Source organism: Pseudopipra pipra, chromosome 17 (genome assembly GCF_036250125.1).
Source record: "Pseudopipra pipra isolate bDixPip1 chromosome 17, bDixPip1.hap1, whole genome shotgun sequence".
NCBI classification, from domain to species: Eukaryota; Metazoa; Chordata; class Aves; order Passeriformes; family Pipridae; genus Pseudopipra; species Pseudopipra pipra.
Window position 1 is genome coordinate 11,735,689 of NC_087565.1, and position 27,608 is coordinate 11,763,296.

The 27,608-nt window shown below is 45.0% G+C and overlaps 1 protein-coding gene across 8 annotated transcripts in view; it reads right to left on the minus strand.

Moving 5' to 3' along the window:
- Positions 1 to 13,838: 13,838 nt before the first annotated feature.
- PTPRT (protein tyrosine phosphatase receptor type T) overlaps positions 13,839 to 27,608 on the minus strand; it is a 467,492-nt gene continuing 453,722 nt past the window's right edge. For all 8 annotated transcript variants that reach the window (XM_064674278.1, XM_064674284.1, XM_064674277.1 and 5 more), the window contains 4 exons: positions 25,245 to 25,370; positions 23,206 to 23,369; positions 22,250 to 22,385; positions 13,839 to 21,545 (listed from right to left, as the gene is read on the minus strand). In XM_064674278.1, the coding sequence (XP_064530348.1) occupies positions 21,492 to 21,545; positions 22,250 to 22,385; positions 23,206 to 23,369; positions 25,245 to 25,370 (480 nt within the window). In that variant the 3' untranslated portion in view covers positions 13,839 to 21,491. The remainder of the gene's footprint in view (positions 21,546 to 22,249; positions 22,386 to 23,205; positions 23,370 to 25,244; positions 25,371 to 27,608) is intronic.

A 27,608-nucleotide genomic window follows, 5' to 3' on the forward strand; every position in this document is an offset into this window, starting at 1 on the left:
TGGAAACCAAACTGGAGTAAATAATCCATTGCAGAGGCTGTGGGGACTGACAGTGCACAGCTGGCTCTGGGCCCTGAGTGCAAATTTGCTGCTCTGAGGAGTCAAAGCAGCTCAACATCTGCCCAGCAAATCCACAGTGATGGAAACACCTTCTCCTCTTCCCAGCCCTTCTGCTGCCTGATGTCTGCCATTCCAAGGGATTTACTAAGCCTTAGGAGTCTGATTTTGTAGACTGGCTAAATTGCTGGCTCAATCTCCCACCCCAAAAATCTGGGAAAATTAAATTGGTCTGATCTACAGTAAGTCCCCCTTGTCCATCTCTGAGCCCATCAGTCCTGCACAGGGCTGGGCACCCACTCCCACCCAGACCAAGCAAGGGAGGTCTCCTCTGAGTGCTGGCATGCAGGAAGGTTAGGAACTACTCCAAGGAACAAGGGAAAAATCAATTACTGTAGTTAACACAGCCAGTGAAACTCTTAACAAAGCAGCATTTCAAAAAACCTTCTGAAGGTGCAGGGAAAGTTCTCTATCCTTGGAATAGTTTAGCCTAAGGTTTTTACCCTTTTTTTGGGCCCTGCACATAAGAGTAGTGTCTATTTAAAATAATTACAAAGCCAGCATGAGTCATTCAGAATCACTGCATAATAAGTGTGAGGAGAAAGAACTTTAAAAAATTTAAAAAGGAATGAAATCATTGCCTTGGAGATAAATGTAACTGAAAGAAGTGAAAGACAAAATCATTACTCAAAGCAGAAAAGTGAAATTATTCCTGCTTTGATGCATATAGAAAAGAAAAGCATCTTGATAACTACCAGGAAAACCTGAAGGATGTGTTATCAGAAGAGAATGGGGTCCCTGTTTTACCTGTTGCACTCTCAAATCTTGAATAGTAGTGACTTGATTGAGCTGAAGAGACCAACCAGCCCAGAAAAACATGGGAGGTGATGAATGTACCAGCTCTGGAAGAGCTACCTGAAGGCAGAGCCAGCTCCACACACCTCACCATGGACCAGGGAACTCACAGGGGTGCAAAGTCTCAGGGACACAGGTACTTTGGCATGTCCAACTGTTAAAGCCTCAGTAACAAGAATATATGTAAGAACAACCAAACATGAGGATACTGAGTCAGTTCCCCTCAAACCAATTTGTTTACACAGAGATTTAAGCAAAGGTTATAGAGGTTCTAAAAAGAGGTTTTAGAGGAGATGGAGACAGGATTTTCTCTGATGTGTTCAGTGAAAGGCAAGAGGAAATAGTCACAAGTTGCAGCAAAAGAATTTTGGACATCAGGAAAACTATTCATAGAGATGGGGCTGAACTGGAACTTGTGCCCTAAAGAGTCTGTGAAATCTCAGTCTGTGGAGGTATCAAAACCTGGACTAAAGACCTCCAGATGTTCCTTCCAACCCCAACTCCTCTGTGCTCTGGAAAGCTGGAGGGAAACCTGACTCAGGTACTTATTTAGGTAACCACAGTTTTCCTAAATACATCAGATGCTGGATCACCTGGTGGAGTTGGGTGAGCTCAGGCAGAGAAGTCACTGAGGCTGAAGAAGACCACACACCCCCTGGGCTCTCAGCAACTTACCTTGAACTGGAGTCTGCTGTTCCAGGCTCAGTGTTTCCAACAGCCCCTTCCCTAGAACTCCTGGAACCCCAGGAGCCAGGAGAGAGCCATGCACAGGAGCCTCCTGCACAGCAGCTGGGAGAAAGGAAGAGAAAGGAAGAAGCTGCCTATTTCTACATGATAACTCATTTAAACAATCGAGCTACATCCCTATTTTGGCTCTGCATGTGCCACTGTGAATCCAAACCTCACATTTCACTGTGCATTCAGCCTGGAGAGAGGATCATGTTCTGTTGTATCAGCCTCCCTGCCTCTTCACAAATACTGCTGGCAAAGTGTTTCTTGTGGTCAAAGAGCTACAAAACACTTTGAAAGATCAAGTAATTCCATCATGTTCAAACATTTTCAAAATAAAGGATAAACTAAACAAAAAAAAACAAAACCAAAAACAAATTGGTGGATTCATGAGTGAGAAACAGTATTACATTTTTCTTCATTGTTCATCCCAATCTGCAGGGCAGGGGAGGGGCTGAAAGGACTGTTTCACACACTGACATAAAGCTGGAGACAGAAGGATTAGGATTAATCTTTTGCTGTACCAGTCTGTTTCCCCTAAGGAAATAATCCTCCCACTTTCCCCGTGCTCCTGCCCAAGCTCCTCCCTTCCTTTCCCTGCACAGATGAAGGATTTATTACAGCTGCCACCACACCCCAGCCTTGCTATCCCTTTCCACGCACATAAAAACCATTCTAAGGCCACTTCTCATTAGAAGAGGTTGGGATGAAGTGCCCGTGTGTGTGTAGCACTGATTCCTCACCCACCTGCCCAGTGACACCACTGAGGATGTGTCTGGGTTGTTTATCGAACTGATCATGGCTTAGTCAGCTTTGGAGGATGCTCCAGCTGGAATTTGGGCAGCAAAGGGTGACCTGACTGTCCCTGCACTTGGCTTCAGACAAGAAATACAGGTGACCACGTACAGGAGATCCCCTTGCAGTCATTAAAGAGCTGAGAGCTGTCCTCACACGTTGTCCCCTGCCTGTCTGACATAAAGCACTCACTTGCTGAAGGCCTGCTAAGTCTTAACAGATCTGGCAGCAGCAGGAGAAGCCTCAGTGTGCAACTTCTGTGCGAGTTCTCACCTCCCCTGGGGCTCCTGGTGCCGGTTCAAGCTCTCCAGGCTCCGTCGAGGAAATCTGGGCAGGAACAAGGGAACGTGCATTCATTTCCACAGCCTCACTTGGAGCTTGGCTGGGATAAGAATAGAGCTCAGCCTAACTTTCTAAGTCTGCTCATTCTTCTGTTCAAACCAGCCTCCAGCCTGTCTCTGTGGATAAAGACAGCACCTTCTCTGCCTCCTCTTCCCAGGTTTCTGCCACCCTCCAGCTGGTCCTCAGCATGTGCTGCTCCTGAGATTGTTCAAAGGGATTTGGGTTAAAGAAAAAAATAGCAAACCCCCCCCCCCCCCAGCTAAAGAAAGAAGGAATGAGACCTTCCTGTGGCGGCAGAAAGTGGCACGGGGCCACCTGCACACAGGGACAGGATCCAGGCCTGCTGCTCACCATCTGGGATTTCTCATCCCTCAGGGATGAAGGCTGTGCCATGTGGTGGGATGGCTTGTCCCCTCCCCGGGGCCAACTGCAGTCCTGTGCCAAGTGCTTTGTGCCTTGGCTGCTTGGGTGAGTTCTGATTTTTCCTTTAAAGCTTTTGTTCTTCTCTTTGAAGCTTTTACTCAAAAGCTGAAGGGGCAGGAGGCCCTGAAACACAACCAAGCACTGCCCAGAGAGACCTCACTGCTTGGACCACGGTGCATTTTATAATTTATTTGGGATTGCTCTTCAGTTCCAATAAATTTAAGATTGGAGGAAATCCAAATGAAGGGTCTAGGGTTGTCTTCCTACCTCTTTCTTTGTGAAAGCAATTTCCTTTATTGGCATCTACGAAGCAAAAGTAATCTTTCTGAGGGAGGTTTGGCAAAAACATGGAAGGGTTTTATAGTGACAGGGCCAAAGGTTGATAAAACTCCATTGAAGCCATTGCAGCCCAAGGTAATAGGCAGGTATAGACTTTCAGGAGAGTTAATGGAAGGAAAACAGCCTGGGTTTTCAGAAAAGAGAAAGGCAGAAATCGCTTGAATTTTACCAGTATTTTTCCTTCCCAGTGCACACACATCACCACCACCAAACACCAGGATTTGAAATGGGAGATATGATTTTAGAAATAAAGCAATGAATTGTGCTGAAAAATCATTCTTGCTTACCCACCAATCCCACATAATTCTAGAGTTCCCATCATTGTCACCTAGATATAAAGGCTGTTCAACACAACAGCCCAGCGGGATGTCCTTCCCAAGAGCCCTTTGGTGTTCAGGACAGAGTTAGAGCAATGGGGGACAAAAGAAAACCAAGCTTGTGCAGAGTCTTAACAGTGCTAATCAAGCAGAGTAAATTAATATCAGGAGAAAATGAAGGACAGCCCTACACAAGGCTCAGCAGAATCCTCCACGTGGGGATGTGGGACCTTATATTCTCTGGCAGAATCAATTCTTCCCCTGATCACTGGAAGTCAGGCTGAGCTGTCATCCAGCAAGTTTTAAAGCCAACAAATGTTCCCATCTCCAGCTCTTTTGGAAGTGTATTCAGAAAGAGACACTGGCAGACAATAGCAGGAGGATTATATTTCTGGGGGCAGAAGTGCTGTGAGGATCACAAAGCTGGGACAGCAGCTGAACACCTCTTGGCAACTCCATCTCCTGGAGGAAGCCAAAACATTCATTCCTTCTGGACAAAGGGAAATGGCTGCATTTATAAAATGCTATTGTTTGTGTTATTTAAAAATAAAACTGTAACATTGTCTGCTTTGGTCATAGTTTAATCAGTATATTGAGCTGAAGGAGAGGAAAACTGAAGCTGGCAAAAATATGGCCTGGAGGCAGCAGTTTTGTTGATGTTAATAATGCTCATTAGTTCAGTTTTAACATCTCTGCTGATGTCTGAGTTGTGTGATAACAGCAGCCATTGGCATCTTCTCTCCCCTGCTTAGCTCAGGGATTCCCCCTGAATTCAAGAGCAGAGGAGGGAGGGTCACCCCTTCCAACAGCTGCTCATGACACTGATGGGTTTGGTGACAGCACCAAGGGTGCACTGAGAGACTTTGGAACTCTGAAATGGCCTCCCTGTCACCTCCTGTCTAATTAGACATTGCATATATGTGCTTTAAAGCACCCATAGATTAATAAATATGCTCCTATTCGGTGTCTCCCTCGAATGGCTGCCTGAAGGGATGCTCCACCCTTGCAGCAGCATCATGAGCTCTCACACACAGAACTTCTGGCCAGGAGAGCCCAGTGGTCTCACTTGATCCTTTCCCCATGGGCTGTGGCCACCTTTTAAGAAGCAGGTGGCAGAGGAACAGCTTTCCTTGCCATGGGCAGCAGATTTGAACACGACAGTGGGGAGGTCTTCTCCAACCTTCTGTACAGCCTGGCTGCCACAACAGGTGCCCACGTTTTTTAAGAAATTGCTCTGAGTCCCTTCACTCTTTTCCTCCCATTCCCTCCATTTTACAGCATTCCCAGGTCCTGCCCTGCTCTCTCCACCTTTGGGGAACATCTCAGTATTTTGCTTTGAGAACACAACCACTTGATCTTATACACACAGTTTTCTCCCTTCCCTTTCAAGTTTTTTGTAACACCAGAGCAGAAAATTCCAGCTCATAAATTCCTAAAGCAGCATGGCTGTACCTGAGTTTCAGATGAAATTAGTACCTCTGCAATCAAAAATTACATTACTACATTTCTTTTTTTTTTTTTCCTGCAGCATTATTCTAACAAGGGCCAGACCGTAGCACTCGGATTTTAAAGGCAGCACTTCAAACACAACCCAGAGCTTTGCAATTAGGCTGTCTCAGGGAAGGAGGGAAGGAGACAGATGGAGTTTGCTGGGAGGTGTTCTGCTGAGTGGCACCCAACACATCCTCATGAAACTCAGTGCTGTTTGCTTTGCATGTGTTTCAGACCTGAAGTGCTCAGAATTTTGAAAAATGGGTGGAAATCAGAGTCTCTAAAGTTTTTAGGTGAGTGGAGCCAAAAAAAGAAATCCTTTATCCTGAAAGGTGCTGGGCTTTGGCAGAACCATGGGCTGCCTCTTGTCACCTGCTTGTCCCAACCCAAACAAGTCACTAAGCAGACAACCAAATCCACTTGCTTCCATCTTATTGTACATTTTTATCACCGAGATAAAGACAAAAGTCAGTTTTGGCATGGATTTTACTTCCTTGAAGAAAGAATTCCGTTGGGGAAGAGTTTATGTGGTGGTTTTATTCTCATTTAAACAACACTAACATCTGTGATATCCTGAGACTAAAAAGTATTTGAGGTAAAACAGTGATGACACTTGAGGCAAGCAGATTAATTAGATCAGCCTCTTCGTGTTTGCTCAGATTCCTTACCTCCTTTCCAAACCCTCCTGATTTTTTTTTTCCTGTTTGCAGCTGAAAACACACAAAACAAATCATGCTTTCAAACTTGCTCCTACCTTGATTAAAAAAAAAAAAAAAAAAAAGGCAAAAAAGGTGTTTTACAATTCTAATGCCGTGACTGCTGCGCATATGCCAGAAGTTTGTTCTGACTGTGTCAGCTCATACAACAGCGTGGCCTTATCTACACAGTGCAGAGATTTGAACAGGTTTAAGAGAGCTTTCAGTAATTCAAATTCTCTGTTTACCACCCAGTAGCCTCCTCTGCTGCTTAGCACAGAGTCCCTGCCGTGCTGATGCACGAGCACGGCCCCCTCCTGATGCACAAACGCTCCCCCGAAAGGACTGATGTAAATGCAAGTCCTGACTTTCAGCTTGAGGGAGATGCTTGGGCTCTGGCTAGAGTAGAAATAGAAAAGGATTTTAGGCCTCTCTAACTCTCCACCCTCAACTGAGATGTGGGACTGTAAGAAAAACTCAATCACTGTCACGTTGTTAGCCGTGTCCTCACAGCCCTGGCACACTTTGGGTCACCATCCACCTGATCCTGACCTATTAAAATACATCTGGGAGTTTAAGCCCTGGTTTTACGCTTATTTTTAACACTATGAAGGTGTCCAGGATACTCCAGCCTTGCATTTGTGTTACATTGTGATTACAAGATACTGGCACGTAATGGTTCGGCCTTGTGGGTCAGGAATGTGGATGCTGTTAAGGGAAGCAGCAGCCACTGTCAAAATAAACAGCAAAGCTTGGAAAGGTTTTGGGGAAAATTCCCAAGACATCACAATATGGCCTTTGCCATGATGAAGGAACCTCCACACACATGTTCCTTCCACCAGGTATCACTCCAGTGAGCATCCTGCCTCGATAATTCCTTCCCAAGATAACATCAAGCTTGCTAGATAACCCTACATGAACAACCATAAAAGCATTTACATATATATATATATCTGTGTAAATAGAGTTTATAAATTATATATATATATATAACAAATTGCACATATATGTGTGCAAATAGAGTTTTAAAGTTGTGGTGTATATATATATATGTTATGCTATATAGGAAGTTTATGTTAAGCTGTAAGTAGCATAAAAGCTATTTACACACACATATTTGCACACACATATAAGTAGTGTTTACAAGTTGTATATATATGTTCTGTACACAAATATACAGGACATAAAGATATTTGCCCTGACACAAGCCAGTATTTACACAAGTTCAGCTTGTAAGAAGAAATAAGGCTGGACTGCCCCAAAGCAAAGGTGCAAAATGCCAGTGAGATCAAACTGGTACTTAATCCAAATGCCAAAAAATCTCCTTCTCCCAAGGCCCAGGCTGCTGGAGCATCCAGAGCTGAGCTGTTCCCTGACCAGGTGGGCAGCTTCACACAAGGACAGAATGACCAGAGAAAATTGCTTTCCAACCAGGACCACCAAAGGAGGTGAGGGGACAGCAACAGAAAGTGATTTCAGTGCTTAGGTCGTTTCAAACTGGATGGAACGTGTCAGGAAAACACTTCATTTTCATCTCTCCACTGCATTTACCAAAAAGGTTAAATCCTTTTGCAATACCTTTTTTCTTAAGGTTGCCCCTCAGGTTCAAAGGGTGCAGCGTGTTCTTATCAGCCCCCCAGAGCTGGCTTTGGGACTGATAACTTCTAAGCCTCTCCTTTTCTCATAAGCCTGTGAAAGAGCGAGAAAATTGCAAACAATTACGTCCTGAAGTGATGGAGTTATCTCCCTAAAAATCCAGTATGAGTCCCAGGAATAAATGTTCCTCTCTGATCTCCCCGTGGACTCTGCTTGCCAAGGCTTACCACTGCTCCAGCATTTTCACACAGGGGCCACAGCTGGAAAATTCTTTTAAAAGACAAAAAAAGGAAAGGCAGGAACACCGAAGAAAGGTAATGTTTTCCACAGCCAAATGCAGATACAATTATGACATTATTCAACATGCTTTCAGCACCAAAACTGTTAAAACAACTGGTACTGACAGAGACCTGTTCTCTTCCAACAAGCTTTATATTTCTGCAGTGCTAGTTCTATCTTTTTAGCCTGGTCCTATCATTTCCAAGCTGCAATTTGCACAAATTAGTCTCCAGACTTGCAAAGCTGATTCATGTAAGCAGCAGCAGCAGCAGGAGTTTGTCAAAGAGAATTATTTGCATGTTTACAGCCCAAATTGAGTTTTGACTTAATACTTGTTCATGGCAAAATGAATGGTTTTGCAGCTACTCTGTTTAAAAAGGGATGTGAGACTGGGGAAAAGGGACTATTTACCTTGGACCCTGGACACTGTTTGAGGGTGGGAGGACAGTGAGAGGCTGCTATTTATCTGTCAGGTGTGCAGGGAGCTGACCAAGGGCACAGCTCTCCTCCACAGACCCTCTTGCTTCTCATTTTCCATCCCTGAGCTTGGGCCAAGCCCCAGATTCACACTTCAGTCCTGACCCAGCTGCAGGGTGATAGGAACTTTAGAGGAGGGGGAGTTATTTCAAAATCTGGTAGAACAAGGGCATTTTTAGATAGTGAAACCTGGAGAGAGCCAGATTCAAATAAAAGGGCCATACAGTAGTAACACAGCAAGCAGCGAACACACCCAACAGGTCCCATTCATTATAAAATACTTGCAGGCTCTAGACTTCGGTGTAAAAATGTTACTAAAACAAAATAATGGCACTTAACTCTTTTTTCACCTGGATACAAACCAGCTCTGGGCAACACAAGGTCTCAGTGTTGTGCAGAAGGTGGGTTAAAGGGCGTGTGGAGGACTGGCACGGCTGGAAGAAATAAATCCCTCCCCAGACATCAAACAAGCCTTTCTCCTGCACCATGCATGTTTCTTCAGCAATGTTTCTGTCTGCAGCAATGGGGAGAGCATTACCACTGGTATAGAATAAACAAGCAAAAACCAAATCTGTAAAGACTGACATAATTTCTACACAAAAAACAAGCAATTTCATTAAGGATCCAGAGCAGAAATGAAAAAAAAAACGTGTTTATTTGGGATTTTGATACTAATTTTGGCTCAAACCACAGCTAATCCTTCCTATCCCAACGGACACAGGAACCAGGATCACATGTTGTGATGCCTCTTATTCCAAAACGAGCTGGGAACTGGCTGCTTGCAAGTGGTGAACGTGCAAACAATGCACACTGAGAACTGGGGCTGCTCACTGCCTCCTTTGCCAAAGCCTACTTTTCTTTGCAAGGTAGTTCCTCCAGCACCAGAATAAACAATAATTTTGGGTCTTTGCACATCACCAGCCCTCTCCTGGACAAGCCATGGTCAGCACTCTGGGCTGTATAAATACTGCCAATGAAGCTCTCCAGCAGCGCTTGGTTTAGAGGGGCTTGTGCTCAGCTTTGAGGAGGAGGTGAGAGAATCATAGAATAGTTTGGGTTGGAAGTGACCTTTAAAGGTCATCTAATCCAACCTCCCTGCAATGAGCAGGGACACCTTCCCCTAGGCCAGGTTGCTCAGAAGACACAGGCACGTGCACACACACACACACACACACATACAGACACACACAGAGAATTCCTTCCCTGCTTTGCTGGTCAAACAGGTTCATCTGCAAGATTAATGCACAGAACCAGGCTGTCTCCATCCTGAATGGAGACTCCTGCTGTCTGTGCCCTTGCCATGCCCTGCTGTGGGGTTAGAGGCTCTATATGGACCCTATGGATGGAAAAAGTCCGAGCCAGTTCAAGCAGAATTCAGCACATTCCTTGGAAGAAAGATCCATCTAGGTGGGTCTTGCAGTTGTGATATCCCACACTCAGGCACTGGACCAGGAAAGGCCATTCCAAACTCACCACTTAAGTACCAACAACACAACTTTCCTAAAAACCAATGGTAAGTCCACAGTGGAGCTCAGAGCTGAGCTCAGGTTCCTACACAACAGGCTCAGGCAATAAATAACTGGTGGCTTCTCCTCCTTTCACAGCACAGTCAGTCATGAAACATAAGTGAAAGGATGATCCCAGGAACACCTCTGGAAATTTTAAATAAAAGGATATCTGGTCTCTTGATCCAGCATGGAGCAAGGCTCACATTCATCCTGTATTTGAGCCTGCTGAGAGGATTACTGCTGGAAAATTCTGGGTTTATCCATCTCCAGAATCAGGTTCTGCATGTTTCACTGATTTTTCTGTGCAAGCCAGGCTGTCTCTCACAGTTGTTTTAGAGAGAACCATTTATATATGCAATAAAAAAGCTATTTCACCACATTGCTGAAAATTCCATCAGGTTATAGTTTATCTTAACAGACTATCATTTACAATGTACTGATAAAGGCATACTAAATATTCTATTGGTTTTGGCATAAAGAGTACATTATTGGTGTTTATAAACACATCAGTAAACGTTACAGACTTTTAAGTAACCCCATTGACCTGTAATATAAATGCTCTGCAGCTACTGATTCACAGTATATAAAAACTTTATGGATAAACCTTTACAAGCCATTTATAAAAACACTCTCACTAAGAAATATTACATATAGACACAGAAATAACTCATGAGAAAACAAGGTGATTTCAAGAAAAGAGTACAAATCTTTTTATTTGGTTTAGGCTCTGTAAATTAAAGTTATACCTCAGTGTACAGTAGTAAAGTTAACACAGAACAGTACGTTTATAAAATATATATATTCTTCAACTGTTTTTTAGATGTGGGGCTTGACAAAAGGAGAGATCTTGAAAGAACCAAGCTAGATGGCTCAGAAGAATTTCCGAGCATAAGCAAGAAGGATTAAATTGATTCCTTCTCTCTTTATCCCATTTCATTTATGACACAGGTTGTTTGCTTGCAGGTATCTCCTCACATCTCATGTAACTGCAGCCATCTCAAAATTAGTTGCCCAAGTCAGTGTTGGTCACCTACATAAGTGAATCAGTGGAGCTAAACAGACACTCTCAAAGGACAATCCAACCCATCTGCCTCAGAGAACCTTATCCAAGACTGACTCACCCTCTGGAGTGAGGATTTCACCATCAGGATCATTATCTGTGTTCCCTCTGTAGAGCTGAACAGCTCAGTCTCTTCCCCCTGGTAACAAGTGATAGGGCAAGAGGAAATGGCTCCAGGTTATGCCAGGGGAGGTTTGTATGGGAAATTAGGAAAAACGTTTTCATGGAAAGAGTTGTCAAACCCTGGAACAGGTTTCCCAGGGCAGGACAGGGTCCCCATCCTGGGAGGGATTTAAAAGATGTGTAGATGTGGCACTTGGGGACACGGCTCAGTGGTAACCTTGGCAGTGCTGGGGGAATGGTTGCACTCAAAGGATCTTAAAGGTCTTTTCCAATCTAAACAATTCTATAATTCTAATTATCAGGTAGACAGCCAAGCCTGAGTAAGTGCCAGTTTTGAAGTCTGCTGTAAAACAACAGCTGCACTGTCAGCTCGGTGTGGGATCTGATATTTAAAGGTTCAACCTGCGAGACAAAGAGCTTCAGCTCAGGCAAAGAGTGTTTGTCAAACCTGACAGACCTTGCAGCACTATCAGGAAGATGATACTGGTTATCCTGGGGATGGATGGAAAAGCAGCTGCTGATATTAGAGGCAATGACTGACCTGGATAAAATGCCTGCTGGATTCACACCTCAGCACGTGTCAGTCACAGCAACAGGAACAGGGGGTGAACACTTTGAACCCCAGTGGGTTTCAGGCTTCTCCATCTGTCTTCCCCCAGCAGCTTTATCCCACCCCTGCCCTGTGCTGGGCAGATGAGAGGACAGAAAGGTGAATTTGTGGCTGTTCCTCAGTGCTGGCATTTCAACGGGGATCTTTGTAAGACCATCTGGAATATGGCAGAGCTGTCTCTGCTGTTTACCTTCCCTAAATGCAACCTGTTGTTAATATCAAGTGTCAGCAAAATATTTTGGATAACTCTGGATAATGTGCCAAGCTGAACTGTAATTAATCACTATGAACATACAACTGTCTCTGTTACACAGTTGGGACTCCACGGGTAAAATTTCCTCTCAATCTGACACCACAGTGAGGAGCTTTTTTTGGTATCAAATTCTTCAAACTCTCTCCCTGGCATAACAACAGCTCTGCAACTGAAGGGTGTTTCATACAGGGCAACCTCATTATAATGAACCCTTTGAATAAACAGTTGTTATATCTGAATGTTCACCACAACTGAGATGCAGAATTTGCTTTATCAGGAGAATAAAAAAAAACCCCACCTGTATCTGAGCCAAACACTGACACCCAGGGCAGTTTTGTTCATAGCAAGGAAGAACTAAAAGTATTTTCAAAAGAAAATAATGAATACATACAGAAAGGATTAGTAAATTATGTTTCCAAGGTAGATTTTCTTTGTTTTAATCATGGAATATCCTGAGTTGGAAGGGACCCACAAGGACCACTGAGTCCAACTCCTTTTAGAAAAACAGGAGCTATGTCATCCTTGATAAGATACCTTATTTTTATTTTATTTGTTTTTAGTAAGGCTAATGAACAATGCCTAAAAGAGCAGTTCTTACCCTAGTTGGGTTGTACAAGTGGAGTGTGACTGGTCTCTCTTTGTTTTGGCTCACTAAGGTGTGAATATTGATGCTTCTCCTGCCTGTATTCTGGGAACAAAGTGGTCTCCAGAGCATGGCAGCCTCATCTACTTTCTTGCCTCCTACAGTCTTGCTGCTCTGCACTGACTGAAGGTGTCAAACCCTGCCTTGGGTCAATGGACAAGTGTGGAAGACCAGAAGTGGGAGTCTGCTGGGCAGGGTGTGAAAACACTTGGTACTGACACTCCTACCCTCTGTTCAGGTTTGGAATCAAGCAACATCTGCACAAAACCCTCTCTGTGCCCATGTTTTGGTTTCACCACACCAATCCAGCCCCTCACAGCCACTCCCTCCTCCCAGCGGGATCTGGGAGAATCAGAAGGGTGAAAGCCGAGATAAGTGTGGGCTGAGATAAGGACAGTTTAATAGGAAAGCAAAAGTTGTGCCCACAAGCAAAGCAAACCAAGGAATTCATTCCCACTTGCCATGGTTGGGCAGGTGTTCAGCCATCCCCGGGAGAGCAGCACCCCAGCACATATAAGAGGGACTTGGGAAGACAAACACCCATCATCCTGAATGTCCCCTCCTTTCTCCTTCTTCCCCCACTTTACACACTGAGTATGATGCCATGGTCTGGAACGTCCCTTTGGGTCACCTGTCCTGGCTGTGTCTCCTCACAGCCTCCCACACCCCCCCAGCCCTCCCCAGGGTGGCTGTACAAGGAGCAGAAAAGGCCTTGGCTCTGGGTAAGCCCTGCCCAGCAATAACAAAAACATCTGTATTATCAACCCTGTGTCCAGCACACACCCAAAACATGGTAAAAATCCCATACCAGCCACTGGGAAGTAAATTAACTCTACCCCTGCTGAACCAGCACAGTCCATCTATAGAAAACACTGGAAAAGTCTCAGTCCCATATTAGTGATCATCATTCAGCACTGGACACCAAGGAAATACCAATACAGGGATACCTGTTAGAAAGAAAAAAGTTGCAAAAGAATATGCTTTGCTCTAACCCATGCTGCTAAGACTGTAATTTTCCAACCTGCTCAGCTCCCATCCACAGCCTTTCTGAGGGGACTGACCCAAAAGCTGCAGCCAGACTGAAGTGCCTGGTGAATTCTCTTTGCCTCCTCCTGAATGACAACCACGACGCAAAGCCCATCACTGTGACAAGATGCTGGTCTTACTTTTTGTCATTCAATCACCCCATCATTTCTGGCAGCACTGTCTCCTCTGACTGCAAAGAAAAGGCACAAGTACAAGAGTCTCTTAGTAAAACATTAATCTCAGATCACAGATTTATTTTATGGATTTGCAACACAGCCCATATTACAAACATTGTCTGGGAACATTTACAAGAATAAATAAGATGGACTCGCAGTTGTAAAAAAAAGATTACACTTCACTGTAATGTACAGTCAAAAAATATATCTGATATTCATTGACTTGACATTATTTACCTTCCTTCTTTTAAGCTAGAAAGACACTGAATGCACAGTGTTGAGAGTTTTGTATTTATATTTTTTTCCTTTTTTTTTTTTCATACGTGCTTTATCTATCAAACATCCAAACTGTACAAGTGAGTTTACCCAGGAATCCAGAAAGGCCAAAGGGGGGGAAGATGGGGCGGCATCGCAACAGCAGAGACTGGCTCTCATGCAGCACTCCTCCCTGCTGGAGAACACATCCAGGGGCCTGGGATGGGACACTGCTGAGCCAGGGGCAGCCACAGCACGGCTGTGTGACGTGGTGACAAGTCTGGCAACAAAATGCTGGGACATTTTGATTTGCACAGTGTTGGCGTGGGGAGGGAGGAGGTTAAATCAGCAGGGGAGTGAATTCTGTCCCCGTGGTTAGTCAGGGGGGGTTAAAGGATGTGTTAAGGATGCAGCTCAAACTTTTGGCATAGAAGTACAGTGTTTAAGTGCTGGCAATGCAAGAAAGGGCTGGGGGGGTGATGAGAGGGTAATTCCAGTTCTGCTCCAGGTACATGGAAGTCCAGCACATGAATTCTGGTTCAACTGTCAGCAACGTGAAAACCTGACCAGCCTTTGTCCCGGGGAGTCTTGTCAGAGCACCTAAATTCAGGAAAGCTTGTGAAGTGCTGGCCCCACTCCCACTTCCAGCCCCCCAAAACGCCCTTCTTTCCATAACTTTGCACAAATAAGATTTCCTGGAGGTCCCTGTTGAAAGATGATGTACTCACACAAGGAAATCAGTCTCCACAGTGCAACACTCCCGAGGTGTCTCACACAGTCTCGCCAACAGTAACATTTCAGGGGAACAGATCTCCACTGAAACACTCCTGCTGGGACAAAGTGCCCTCCCTGAAGTAACCACCACACTGCTGGATACCTACATATGAAGTATCAGGAGCAGTCCCAAAGGGACATCAAGAGCAAACCTTCACCTTGTAACAAGCACATCCTTCCTCCAGACAGAGTGACATGGACTTGCTCACATTTATACTGCTTAGGAACAGCTCAGGCTGAATTGAGTTCCAAGAAAACAACATTTTAGTTTGTTCTTTTCCCATTTCATTCTTTTTTTTTTTATTATTATTATTTTTTAATTTTTTTGCTCCCCAGGAAACACTATGGGAATACCAGCATCTGGCATTCAGTCTGCTGCATTAGTTTGTTTTTTAAGGCTCAGGTTGAAAACACAATAGTGGTGAAAAATCTGCTGCATGCACTGGGGCGAGGATGGAAAAGACTAATTTAGACCTCTCACGTTTTTACAAACTGAAAAAGCTGCCAGGTTTTCACAATTCTGCTAATCCAACATCAACCTGTAGGATAGTCTGAGGTTATTTTTTACAAGGGAAACTTTTAAAATAGTTTAACACAGTAAATAGAGATTATAGACTAGAGGTCACTGGAAGTCAGCAAGTTTTTGTAATTTTTTTTCTTTCCATCACACCCTGTACCACCAGGATTTGGTCTCGGTGTATGAAAACATATGATTCTGCTTGACAGTTTGAGCAAATTGTACATTCTTCAAGTATGTATATGAGGGAGATGACTGATACCTTTTCCAAGTCAATGAGCAGATAATACATGATGGATTTTCCTAGTGGCCCTTGCCAAAAACTGCAGAAATTGGGCTTTGCTTGCTATGCTGTTGGCTCACCCTGGAGGAAAGAAGAGCTGTAGGTATTTTTGGGAACAGGGAAAGAAAGAGCACTTGCATTTAAATTGTATATTATGTATGCATGGCTATAGAAGACTGCAATCTAAATAAACAGGAGCACAGGAGGGTTAACAGAATCCTTATTACCCATGTCTGTCTCTCTGACTTTAATTCCCTGGCTTTCCCAGTTTCTGCTCCAGTGTCTGGGCAGGGGAGTTGGGGTGGTTTGTTCTACCCTCACACAGCAGGTATATGGAATTTTTGACCCAAAGGCCGTGGTTATGCTGAATAACTTTTGCCACTTTAACCACATGGCCCCCCTTTATTTTCTTAAAAATCTGGGGCTGACTGACTCTTTTTACACTTAAGACAAATGAAAGACTCTCAAATGAAAACACAGCAGTTTCACACCAAAGTTCTTGAGACGCCCCTTGCACCGGCTGGAGGGATCACAAAAATTAACTGTGCTACCAATGTAATGGAGTTGGCTGCTCACATTTATTACAGGACAATGAAGTTCTCCAAGTGGAACTTTGCCACCACATTGCACACCCAGGACCGTGCCAGGACCGTGCACTGCTCTGTGACGACTCACTACAAATTCTGCAGGTGTGACAGGCAGAGGCACCTCGTATTTGAAGATTCCTCTCTCAAGTGAATCTCCTTTTATCTCTGTCCCTCAGGATTTATTCTCTCTGTCACACTCTGGGTGCTCCATCTCCACAGCACGGAATGTGGCATTACCTGTTTTTTATGATCTTGGCAGGAACTTGGAAGTGTAAGAAAGATAAAGAGCAGCTGTGCAAGAGTGAGAGAGAGAGAGCAAGGTGCAAATTCCTCCCAGTTTCAGGATCCATTTAATCTGCCTTCTCCTCCAAAGTTGGGTTTCTCCCAAAGGATATTTCTCCTCCTTTCCTCCTCTCCGAGATGGCAACTGGTTTAAGTGTCTTCTGAACCACCTGCTGCAGGAGCCTCTCTCCTTCTCTGACTCTACAGCACAAGAGCAGTAACCAGCAATCTCTGCCTTGAGATTCCCAAAGGAAATCCCACAAACTGTTGCTAAAGGGCCTGTGAAAAGTAAATGGAAAAGCCAGTCTAGCATCTAGAGGCTCAAATCTACAACTGTGGGGTCTATGTTGCCACTGGACTTTTTTTCCCATAAAAGGTTGGAAACTACTGACACACAAATACAGGCTGCTGCAGGGAACAGCTGTTCTTTGGGGTTCCCTCCTCTGCTCTGTGGAGTTACATGGACCAGAATGATTTGAGGCATCTCCCAAAATATCTGTCTGCCTTTCAGGAGTTCTCTGGACATTCTTCAGATGTGTGTGCAGGTGGACAAGACAAGGGGACAGAAACTGCAGGTTATCTTGGGGGTAAAGGCCACACAAAGTCACACCTTTTCAGTGCATGTGAAAACCTTTCAGTGTTAGTCAACTGCCTGCTGCTGCTGGACCAAACTGGACAACTCTAGCTCACAAAAATGGCTAAAATGTGAATAAATCAAGAGGGACCCACTGTTGCATGGCAAAAGCAGACATAACTCTGTGCAACCTTGCTGAAGAATACCAAATTAAAGGGCTTCCTACTAATCATAGCCCAGGAAAGGAACTTCCCTGCTCAGAGAACACAGGTTATTCCAACCTGCAAACATACACAACCCACCACATCCCCATCTGCCTGCTTGCTATCAGAGGTCCTGATTCAGGATATTCTGATAAACAAGTACCTCAAGTCTATTTACAGTAGTTCAAACACTTTTTACCTTACCTTCAAAGAAGAAAAAAAAAACAAACCAAACCAAAAGAGCCAGCACAGGACATCAGTCCTGCACAGATCTTAATTTAAAAAAAGATACAGACCCAAACCCCACCACCAAGCAAACATAAAACCAAAAAAAGAAAAGATTCTTAAGGTCTACTGTATCTTTTAGGGGTTTTGGTCTATCTCCCATCTAGAAAACTCTTTCTTCTCCAGCAGCCAGCTTAGATAGCTCTGGAATTCACTGTTTCAGTCACATCCCATACTAATTTCAGATGTTAGTTACTCTCTGTATGACATAGTCACACCTGACCCACACTTCTTTCCCTATTTCTAGTACCTTGTACTTCAGACCAAACCTTACACCAGTCCTGTGCTATCATAAACTGCTCCCTCACCCCTGAAGGATGACTGAATAAGTTTATGTTCATTATGTCCATTCAAATGTGGATATTTGAATGGGCAATATGATATTTTTCCAGCTTAAAATTCAATCACTTGAAGGAATTCACCTTTTCTACTGCACATTATCGCTTTCCATCCACAGCAGGGGATGCTTAGGCTGGAAAGCTCACCCTGACTATTAATCTTTCCAGGAGTGAGAAAACCTCCTTTATCTCATCTCATCTCATTTCATAATTTCTCTCCTTCCCCACAAAAACAAACCCATCACCCATAATCATGCTTCAAACACATTACCTGCTCTGCCATGGGCTGCTCTCTAGGGTTTAAACAACTTCAAGGTAATAAAGTTATTTAAAGCCAGCTCGTCCTCTCTTTCCACACAATTCCCTTCATCATTAATTCACACTCAGCATATATGCACTGTGTGCAGCAAGGAACAGCAGGAATATCCCAGAGACAACACACACTGGAGCTGGGTTGGTCCCCCAAAAGCACCATAACTGCAGGAATTTTTATCAGTTTGGCAACAAAACCTTCAGTGTCTGCTGAGCACCCTCCCACACGTGGACAGGAGGGTTCACACACGCAGCTGAGTGGCCACAGAACAAGCTGTGATTAACAGCTGGGCTGTGGCAACCAACACTTGCGTTTAACTCCTACAAAATGTAAAATTTAGCTTTAACATCTTCCCCTGCACTTCATGCCAACATCACCTGGTGTTTGCAGAGGGTCAAAAGCGCGCCTGACTTGCCGTGGACCAGCCTGATACAGGGACTTCTGATCCTTTAGCAGCATTTTCCATACCATAAAACACAGTCAATCCTACCTCAGGACCTTAAACAACTCCACTGCAAGTGCTGTTCTGCTCTGCTCATCCCACAGCTCCTTCTCTCCATGCACACATCCCTCCTGCAGGCTTAATTCCCTTTTTTTAATCCACTTTCCTTCCTGCTACTGTTAAGCCTGAATTAGCTCCTATACTTCACATCTCATCCTATTTCTTTACCATTCTGTTCCTTTTATCCTGGCTGTCACTCTCAGTGCTTCCACCAGTCTTTCCCCCTCCTATATCATGAAGGAGATCTTACTCTGTGCTACTTTCCATGTAAAATTAACAGAATGCTAAATGCTAATTAATATTTCCATAGTATCCACAGGGACTGATTCCCTCTGGCTTTCTGGAGTCAGCAGTCACGAACACTTTGCTGACTTGTAGCTTCTTCCTACGTGGGCATTTGCTCAAAAATCCCATTCTGGGATCAGAATTCCCTCATCTTTACTAATAGCTCCCAGCTCCTGACCTACACTGTTCCATCCAGCCACCTGTAATGAAAACACCAATATAAGGCCATTTTTATCTCATAGCTTTGCTTTGCCTTCTATTCTTTTTTCCCTGCAGAATTGTTTGTGTTGCTTAGTTGCATAAGGAAAAAAACCCAACAATTCAAACTAGTAGCCTGTCCCAGGAGATGCCAGACACCCACCTCCAGCCCCATTTGGAACCAAAGGGGATTTCATGATTTCCTGCAGGCAACAGAAAGGACCAACTAGAAGCAGAGCAGAGGCTCCTGTGAGGGAGTTCTCACCAACACTTCACAGCACATCAGGGAGGATGTGGTTCATGACATTAAAGCCAAGAATCCAAAGCTCCTTAGAAAGAATCCAGGCTAGGAGGTTCAGCATCCCGTGAACCCCTTCATCTGCTTATCAGGAAGAGGATTATTGCAGTTCCAAGCACCCTTCCCTGGACTGGTGCAGCTCCTGGTGGATGGAAACTGTGGTGAGGTACCTGTGTGAGCTGAGAGCTGCTTTGGTCAGCTCTCATTTTCATCCCTCACTGCCAAGGCAGTTTGTCTATTGAAGAAACAATGATCATGAAGTGAAACCTTTTGAACTTACAGACAGAAATAGCAAAATGTGTTGAACTTGTCACACATTGAGAGCACAGAGCTCCCAGCACAGCCTCTGAGAATTTACCTGAGGGTGGAAAATACAGGGTGGTAAGAAAGTGGAGTTTCCTTAAACTCTTCCCTTCAACCTATCTTTTAAAAAGTCTGAATTTAAAGAAACCTACATCCCAGAATCTAATTTACACAGAGAGCAACCTCATATCCAGCACCCTCCAGATAAATAAATGGCTAAATTCAAATACTAATTATAGTAAGGCCTTGTTCTTTCAATTATTTTTTTTCTCCAAGATTACCCTGCAGACCTTAGTGATTAACTACTTAAACACACTCTTTCAGTAAAGCAATTTCTTAGCTGCTACGAAATCAGAGCGAGACCCAGAGTCATGGCAAAACACATCTGGTGTTTGTTTGGGAGCAGGAGAGTTGCACAGGCATTTTTTGCAGGATGAAACAAAAGCTGTTTTGCTTAAGAAGAGAAGTTGCTGTGCTGGGCTAACACTTCTCCTTACATGTGTCAGAACAGGTTTCTGTGTATGTACATCACCTTTCCTACAGCTCCAATGGGTTCCCATTTTAAAGCTTGTAGGGCCTGGAAATAGCGAGGAAATCTTGCCAAAACCCAATTTTAAGAACCTTCAGCTTTTAAACTCTTGAGCAGGAACCTTCTTTGCTCTCTGTTTGCACAGTGCCTAGTTCAGCAGGGTCCTGTTGTGACTAGGGGTCCTAAGTTCTACAGCAATACAAATAATAAATAAAAAACAGTAATACATAGTATATGAGCAATAATACCTACTTTATACCCTGTTTGTTTTTTGTTTTTTTTTCAAAGACACACTGCACCCCGGCGAATACTCGAAAAATGTGGTAACAAAGTTACCGAAGTTGCAAGACAAACTGCAATCTGTTTGATGCAAATATTTAACCTTAAGGTTAAGGTGGCTGGGAAACTCATCAGTGGCATTGCTTCACCAGCACCCAAAGGAACACAGAGCAGAGAGGTGGAACCGGTTCATGCACAGCCCTGGGAGTGGAGCAGAAACTGGGAGGAAACATTTGTGTGGAGGCAGTGAATCCACGAGCAGCTGCTCATCTCCACCATCTATTCTCATGCTTAAAGGGACTACGTGTGGGAAGAGAATTCCAGCGTTGTTTTTCTTCTCTGTTGGCCTTTTCATTTGGAAAAACAAATAAAAAAGGAAGGAGATAAGGTAGACAAACCGTAATGAAATATTTCGTGTATCCCCTATGGCTATCTCATTTTTCCCAAATGACTGCTGCACAAAATTAAAAAATGAAAAGACTGGGATTCGAGAACAAAATTATAAATTAAAAAGGAGACATTTAAAAGAGAATTTCCTAAGGGTTTCATTCCTTCCCCACTCTGCAGCAAGCAGAGCAAAAATACAATCCAAAAGAGGAGAGAAGAAGTCAGAGGGGATTAGAAAGTCCAGTCTTTCAGCCTGTCTCCCATTTTGCTAATTTTTGCAGTAGGTTATTTAAGAAGCAGTAGATGTTCCAATAGAAAGCAGGCAGCAGCACACACAGGCATCATCTCCTCCTTCCAGCGAGGTCTGTGCAACCTCAGTCTCTTGCTCCAGGAAGGAGAGGTTTTCCTTCCCACACTTGTTACTGCCTTCCAGTGTGGGAGAGGGGAGAAGCGCCTGCCAGAGATTGGGGTCTGGCACATCCGAGGGTCCCCTCCCTCCTCTGGGCTAAAAGGAACTCAAGTATTCCAGTGCAACCTCATATACAAATTTATACTGTTCCTGCAAGAGAGAACAGAAAGAAATGGCATTAGGATATGGGTGAATTCTTCAGAGCCTTGTTCTACAAGCAAAAATACCTCCTCTCCCTTTCTTATTCCCTTTGGCAGGACCAGGCAAACATTGATTGCCTTTTTATGTGATCCTGAACAGGCACTGCTAGGAGATGGTATCATCAATGGAAGAGAGAAGCACTCAAAGAGACAGCCCCAGTATGGACTATTCATTATTCACCTCCACACGTTGCTTTTGAGGCACGAACTCAGCGTGATCGATGGAGATGATTGAATTCAGGACAGTTTAATCTCCTGGGCTGCAGGGAGCAAGGCCTGGGGTTTGGGCTGCTCTCCCTCCCTGCTTTCAAGGCATGTCACAGCATTCAGCACCACAGGCTGTGTGCATGGACAGGAGGACAGATCCCACTCCTTCCCACAGCCACGGTGCCAGCTCCTTGGGGTCTGACCTCCTGGAGCCAGCTGGGCACGGGAGGCAGTGTTCATCATTTTGCCAGGGCACCCTTTCTGCTCAAAGAGAGAAGCAGGAGGACTCATTGCACATGCTAAAACAGAAGCCATTATAATTCTGATGGCTTCATGTTCTCATTCACTTTGATTCACCCTGAACGAAGCCACGACAATTTTCTACCTATCCTAAAGGCCCTGGAACATGTTGGGAGGGGAAACACACAGGAAAAAAAAAAAGCTTACCAGTGACTCCACCATGTTGGATTTGTTATTCCGTAGTGTTTTCACTATGTGGAACACATCAATGATGTTCTGCTGCTGGATCATCTCACACACGCTGCAGATGGCACAGAAGGTGCCGCTGCGTCCCCCTCCGTTCCTGGGGGCACAGAAGAGAGGGGAAGGGGAAGCTGGTAGGGCTGAGGGACAGAGAGAACAACTCCCCCAGGGACACTAAGGAAGTCTGTAACTGGTCATGGACATTCAAGGGGTTTTGTGTACCTAAAGGGGCTCCAAGAGAGCTGGAGAGGGACTTTGGACAAGGGCATGAAGTGACAGGACAAGGGGGAATGGCTTCCCACTGCCAGAGGGCATATTGGGAAAGGAATTCTTCCCTGTGAGGGTGGGCAGGCCCTGGCACAGGTTGCCCAGAGAAGCTGTGGCTGCCCCTGGATCCCTGGAAGTGTCCAAGGCCAGGTTGGACGGGGCTTGGAGCAACCTGGGCTAGTGGAAGGTGTCCCTGCCCATGGCAGGGGATGGAGTGATGTGGTCTTTGCAGTGCTTTCCAACCCAAACCATTCCATGATTCTATGAAAGTGGAGACCTTCAGGGCAGGAGACAGGGATGGAAGGGCTAAAGGATTGCTGGCAGTGGTGGGCAGGGAAGCCCAGGGACTGCAGTGCTGCTCCCCAGTGCTCAGAGCAGCTCTGTGGGCAGAGCTGGGCACACGGCAGTGCTGCTTCGGGTCTGCCTGGGCTCCAGTCAGAGACCCACCCACACAACAGGACCTAGCAGAGCTTTCTGAGCTACTCCTCACCACAACCAGCAGCACAATATTCAACCTGAAGTGCATTACAAACGTAATTCCACTTCGCTTTCCCGAGCTGAGGCCTGGCAAACCACCAAAACTCCAGCCCCACGATCGGCGCTCTTCAGAGAGCACCGGGTGAAGGTTACAGACACTTCCCAGTCCTACTTACAGGCAGTGGACAACAGTCCGGCCATCCCTGCCATCGTACTGCTCCTGCCACTTCTCCAGCCTCCGGACCACCTTGAGCAGGGAGCGTTTGGAGGGAGGGGTGTCCCTGTAGGCCGGCCAGCCGATGTACTGCAGGTGCTGCACGATGCGATAGCCGTCCTGGGGCTGCAACAGAGGGCACGGGAGGGGAACACACTCAGGGCAGCAGGGCAGGAGGGACAGGGTAACACAGGGAGCACTGGTTACATGGCCTCCAGTGCTGTGTCCAGGTCTGGGCCCCTCAGTTTAGGAAGGATGTTGAGGGGCTGGAGTGTGTCCAGAGAAAGGCAGCAAGGGTGGGGAAGGGACTGGAGCACAAGTGGTGTGAGGAGAGGCTGAGGGAGCTGGAGTTGTTCAGTCTGGAGAAGAGGAAGCTCAGGGGAGACCTCCTCACTCTCTACAACTCCCTGACTGGAGGGTGTATCCAGGTGGGGGTCAGTCTCTTCTTCCAGGAACCAGCAGTAGGACAAGAGGGCACAGCCTTGAGCTGCACCAGGGGAGGTTTAGGCTGGACATTAGGAAGAAATTCTTTACAGAGGGAGTGATCAGACACTGGAATGGGCTGCCCAGTGAGGTGATGGGGTCACCATCCCTGGAGGTGTTTAAGAACAGACTGGATGAGGCATCAGTGCCATGGTCTGGGTGACAAAGTGGTGTTGGGTCAAAGGTTGTCTCGATGATCTCTGAGGTCTTTTCCAGCCTAGTAAATTCTATGTTTCTGTGCTTCTGTCATCTTCCCCTCTGGAGCTCCTATCACCACTGTTAACATCCTCCACCTGGGTACCTGATACAGTGTGGAAACAAGGACTTTTCCATTCTCTGGATAAAAAATATGACTTCAGATATTACAGAGCCAGGCAGGATCTAGGATCCCTTGTTTGGTTTCCAGAATAAAGTTTCATCAGACTGTAAGAACAGATTAAATAGACCAAATGTCTCTCTCCTGTGCTGGAAATAAGTTGTGTCATAAGAAGCAAAGGCAGCCCTCAGAAATTCTCTGGGCACTGTGGAGGGAAAGGATCCTCACAGAGATGTTGCCAGTGGCCAGTGGTGCTGAACACAGATGGGTGCAGAGGGCTGTGAGTTCACAGCACCCACCCTGCCAGCCATGGCATGGACCAGCTCCATCCTGAGAGTCACAGAGCCTCAGTCTGACCACCTTTATGACTCAAAGGCTCTCCCTGGTTCAGATGGAATTGGCTTGGGATACAGGACAATGTCTAAGAGCTAACTGATTAATCAATTTGTGTAGCTGGACACGAGATTCCCTCTTCAGTGCCACTGTTGAACTGCTGCACAAGCTCTGAACACACAGACACCACTGTGTTAAACTGCTTGGAAATGTAATTTGTGGAGCCTGCTTCCATTTCTGACTAGAAAAAAATGAAAAAGGAACAACAAAGGAAACATAATCAATCTGGGAAAACAACTAATGAGAGAAAAATCCTGCACTGCAGCCCTGAAGTTGGATTGCCAGGGCCCAGTACACAGATAAACTTTGTTTCTATCATTTCAGCAGTCCTGGGGCTGAGGGATCCAGACAAAGAGTTGCTCACAGAAATGGCAGTTGCTTATTTATAGGGAAGACAGTGGCAATTGGGAATCCCAGTCTAGCCAGTAAACATTGCATCTGTCTTCAGAGCCGCTGCTGAGTGGCTGACAGATGGAGAGCTGCTGACACTACCTCACTTTATTTCCTACAATACTGATGCTTCTATATTGGCTGCTAAGTGATGAATTGTTCTCAAATACACACAGAAAAATGCTCACCATTTAAATACAGATTTTCAGCTCATATCATCCACTTTCTACTTTCAGCCAAGAGTCTTTTAGCAATACAGACTGATTAAATGTTAATTAAAGGAAGCAGCTGCAGTGGAATTTCGTTCCTAGGTGAGAGATTCAGCACCTCTAAAACCACAGGTCTTGGCTCTGCCTCTTCCTCCTGCCAAAATACATTTTTGAGAATAACTGGGGAATGTGGTGTTTCAGGGATCTTACCCTGGCCATGTTGCAGATCCGGAATATCCGGTTGATGATGTCTTCATCAATATCTGCTGAGACAAACTCCACCTGAATGGGGCCATAACAACAGGATGTCTTCTCTGGCCAGTACTGCATGCAGAGCTGCAGAAAACATGACAAGAAACAGAAAGCATCTTAATTATTAACAAGGAAATGCACATTCAGTCTTTTTTTTTTTTTTGATTTATAACCAGCTCAAAATCCAGCGCCAATCTTGTATTACATGTCTTTGTTCACAGGAGACCTCATTCTAGCTGTAAAAATGTTTTATACCATGAATATGAAAAAAAAAAGTGTATTTTAGAACCTTGACTTTTTTCCCCTTTATTTTTGTATGAACACAATTTGGAACTGATCGAATTCTGGAGTCTAAAGGTGAAGAAAAGGTGGCTGACAAATGAAGCTTCTGTAGGGGTAGAGATTTGAAATGAACACTAAAAGATTAGTGTCTGTAGATAAATTTAATAAGAACCACAGAGGTTTGGTGTTAATGAGGAAACAGTACAGGCACCATGAAAATTAATCTTAATTCAAACAAACTGGAGTTTCTTTTTTCTGTGAGATGAACTTTTTAGCTTTGTGACTCTACCAGTGAGCAGGGCAGGGAGAATTAGTTTGTCCTGAGAGCAAGAAGAGCAGCTCTGGTTTCAGGGTGAATCTCTGAAGTTTGTGAAGCAGGTTGGAAGTCTTTTCCTTGCGCTGATATTACAGAACTGAAAGGACAAAAAAGATCCTATGCACACAAATTACAATGTAAGTATTCAAAATCCATCTGGAAATAGATTATGGGGAAAAAATATTTTGCATGAGATCTCATTAGCAGTTTCTGCTGAGATTGTGTTTCTTTCTGTTTTTCTTTCTTCCTATTTTTAAGTGTAATTTTTCAGAAGTTTTGAAACCCCCAGATGCTCATTTGAACTTGATCTCGAGCTTTTTCAAGTTCAATCACTGCCAGAAACAACGTCAAGTGTGTGAATGCTACTGCATTAATTCTGCACTCCTTTGATCATACAGGATTGAAATTGGGTGGGATATTCACACAATCTTAGGCATCTTTGCCCTTGTTAGTTTTTCAAGATTAAGCAAGCCAACCAAGACCACACAAGCAAGTCCTTTGAAGGGTGTCTTTACTCTTCATTCAGACTTTCAAGCTGCTTAGTGATCTCCTCTCAAAGCATCTGCCCAATAGGCAGGAGATGTGAGCTGAGCAGGAGCTCCAGGAAACAACCTCAAGGTGCAGCAGAAAGCAGAAAAAGATTAAACATTTCCTTAATATTAAAAATCTGCTTTTCCTAGAGCAGGTCTGTGAATGGCCACACTTCATGAAAGACATTGAGGGGCTGGAGAGTGTCCAGGGAAGGGAATGGAGCTGGGGAAGGGTCTGGAGCAGTAGGAGCAGCTGAGGGAGCTGGGGGGGCTCAGCCTGGAGAAAAGGAGGCTCAGGGGGGACCTTCTGGTTCTGCAATTCCCGGACAGGAGGGGGGAGCTGGAGGGGTCAGGCTCTGCTCCCAGGGAACAAGGGACAGGAGGAGAGGGAACGGCCTCAAGCTGTGCCAGGGGAGGTTTAGATTGGATATTGGGAACATTTCTTCACAGAAAGGGTGTTTAAACATTGAACAGGCTGCCCAGGGCAGTGGTGGAGTCCCCATCCCTGGAGAGATTTAAAAGCTGTGTAGATGTGGCCCTTGGGGACATGGTTTAGTGGTGGCCTTGGCAGTGTTGGGGGAACAGTTGGACTCAATGGTCTCAGAGGTCTTTTCCACCTTAAATGATTCCATGACATCAAACTGTCACACCTTGCCCTGATAGCTCATAAAATACAAACTTTAAAGTCATCCTTAACTCCCACCAGTGCCACCTGGGTGTTCCAGCACTGGCTGCAGTCTCCAGCTGGTGACCCTGTGCTACAGGAACTGTCAAAGTGACTTTTCTGCCCTGCCAAATCCCCCTTTCTGTGCCTACAGGGTACATCAGAAAAACAAAACTTTGCTAGCAAAAAACAAAGCAAGAAAAAGCCTTGTGCAGAAAGATAGTCACAAGAACAGCACTGGCTGAGGCTGATAGGTTTGTGTTTTCCAAGAACCCAGTCTGAGAAAGCGTGTCATTTCCAGAAAAAGCTGTGTTTTCCTTTGAAGTGTCAGGGGAAAAAAAAAAAAAAGAAAAAGATGAAATTTGCCTCTGGATTCAATGCCAAGATGCAGAATCAAGGAGGGTAGACTGGAGAGGAGGCAGCAAATGCAGAGGATCTCAAGGTGGTAGATCACAGGGTGGTAGGACTCTGGAGGTCACCAAGAGAACCCACTGCTGAGCAGAGCTCTCCCCGTGGCTGGGAATGGAATC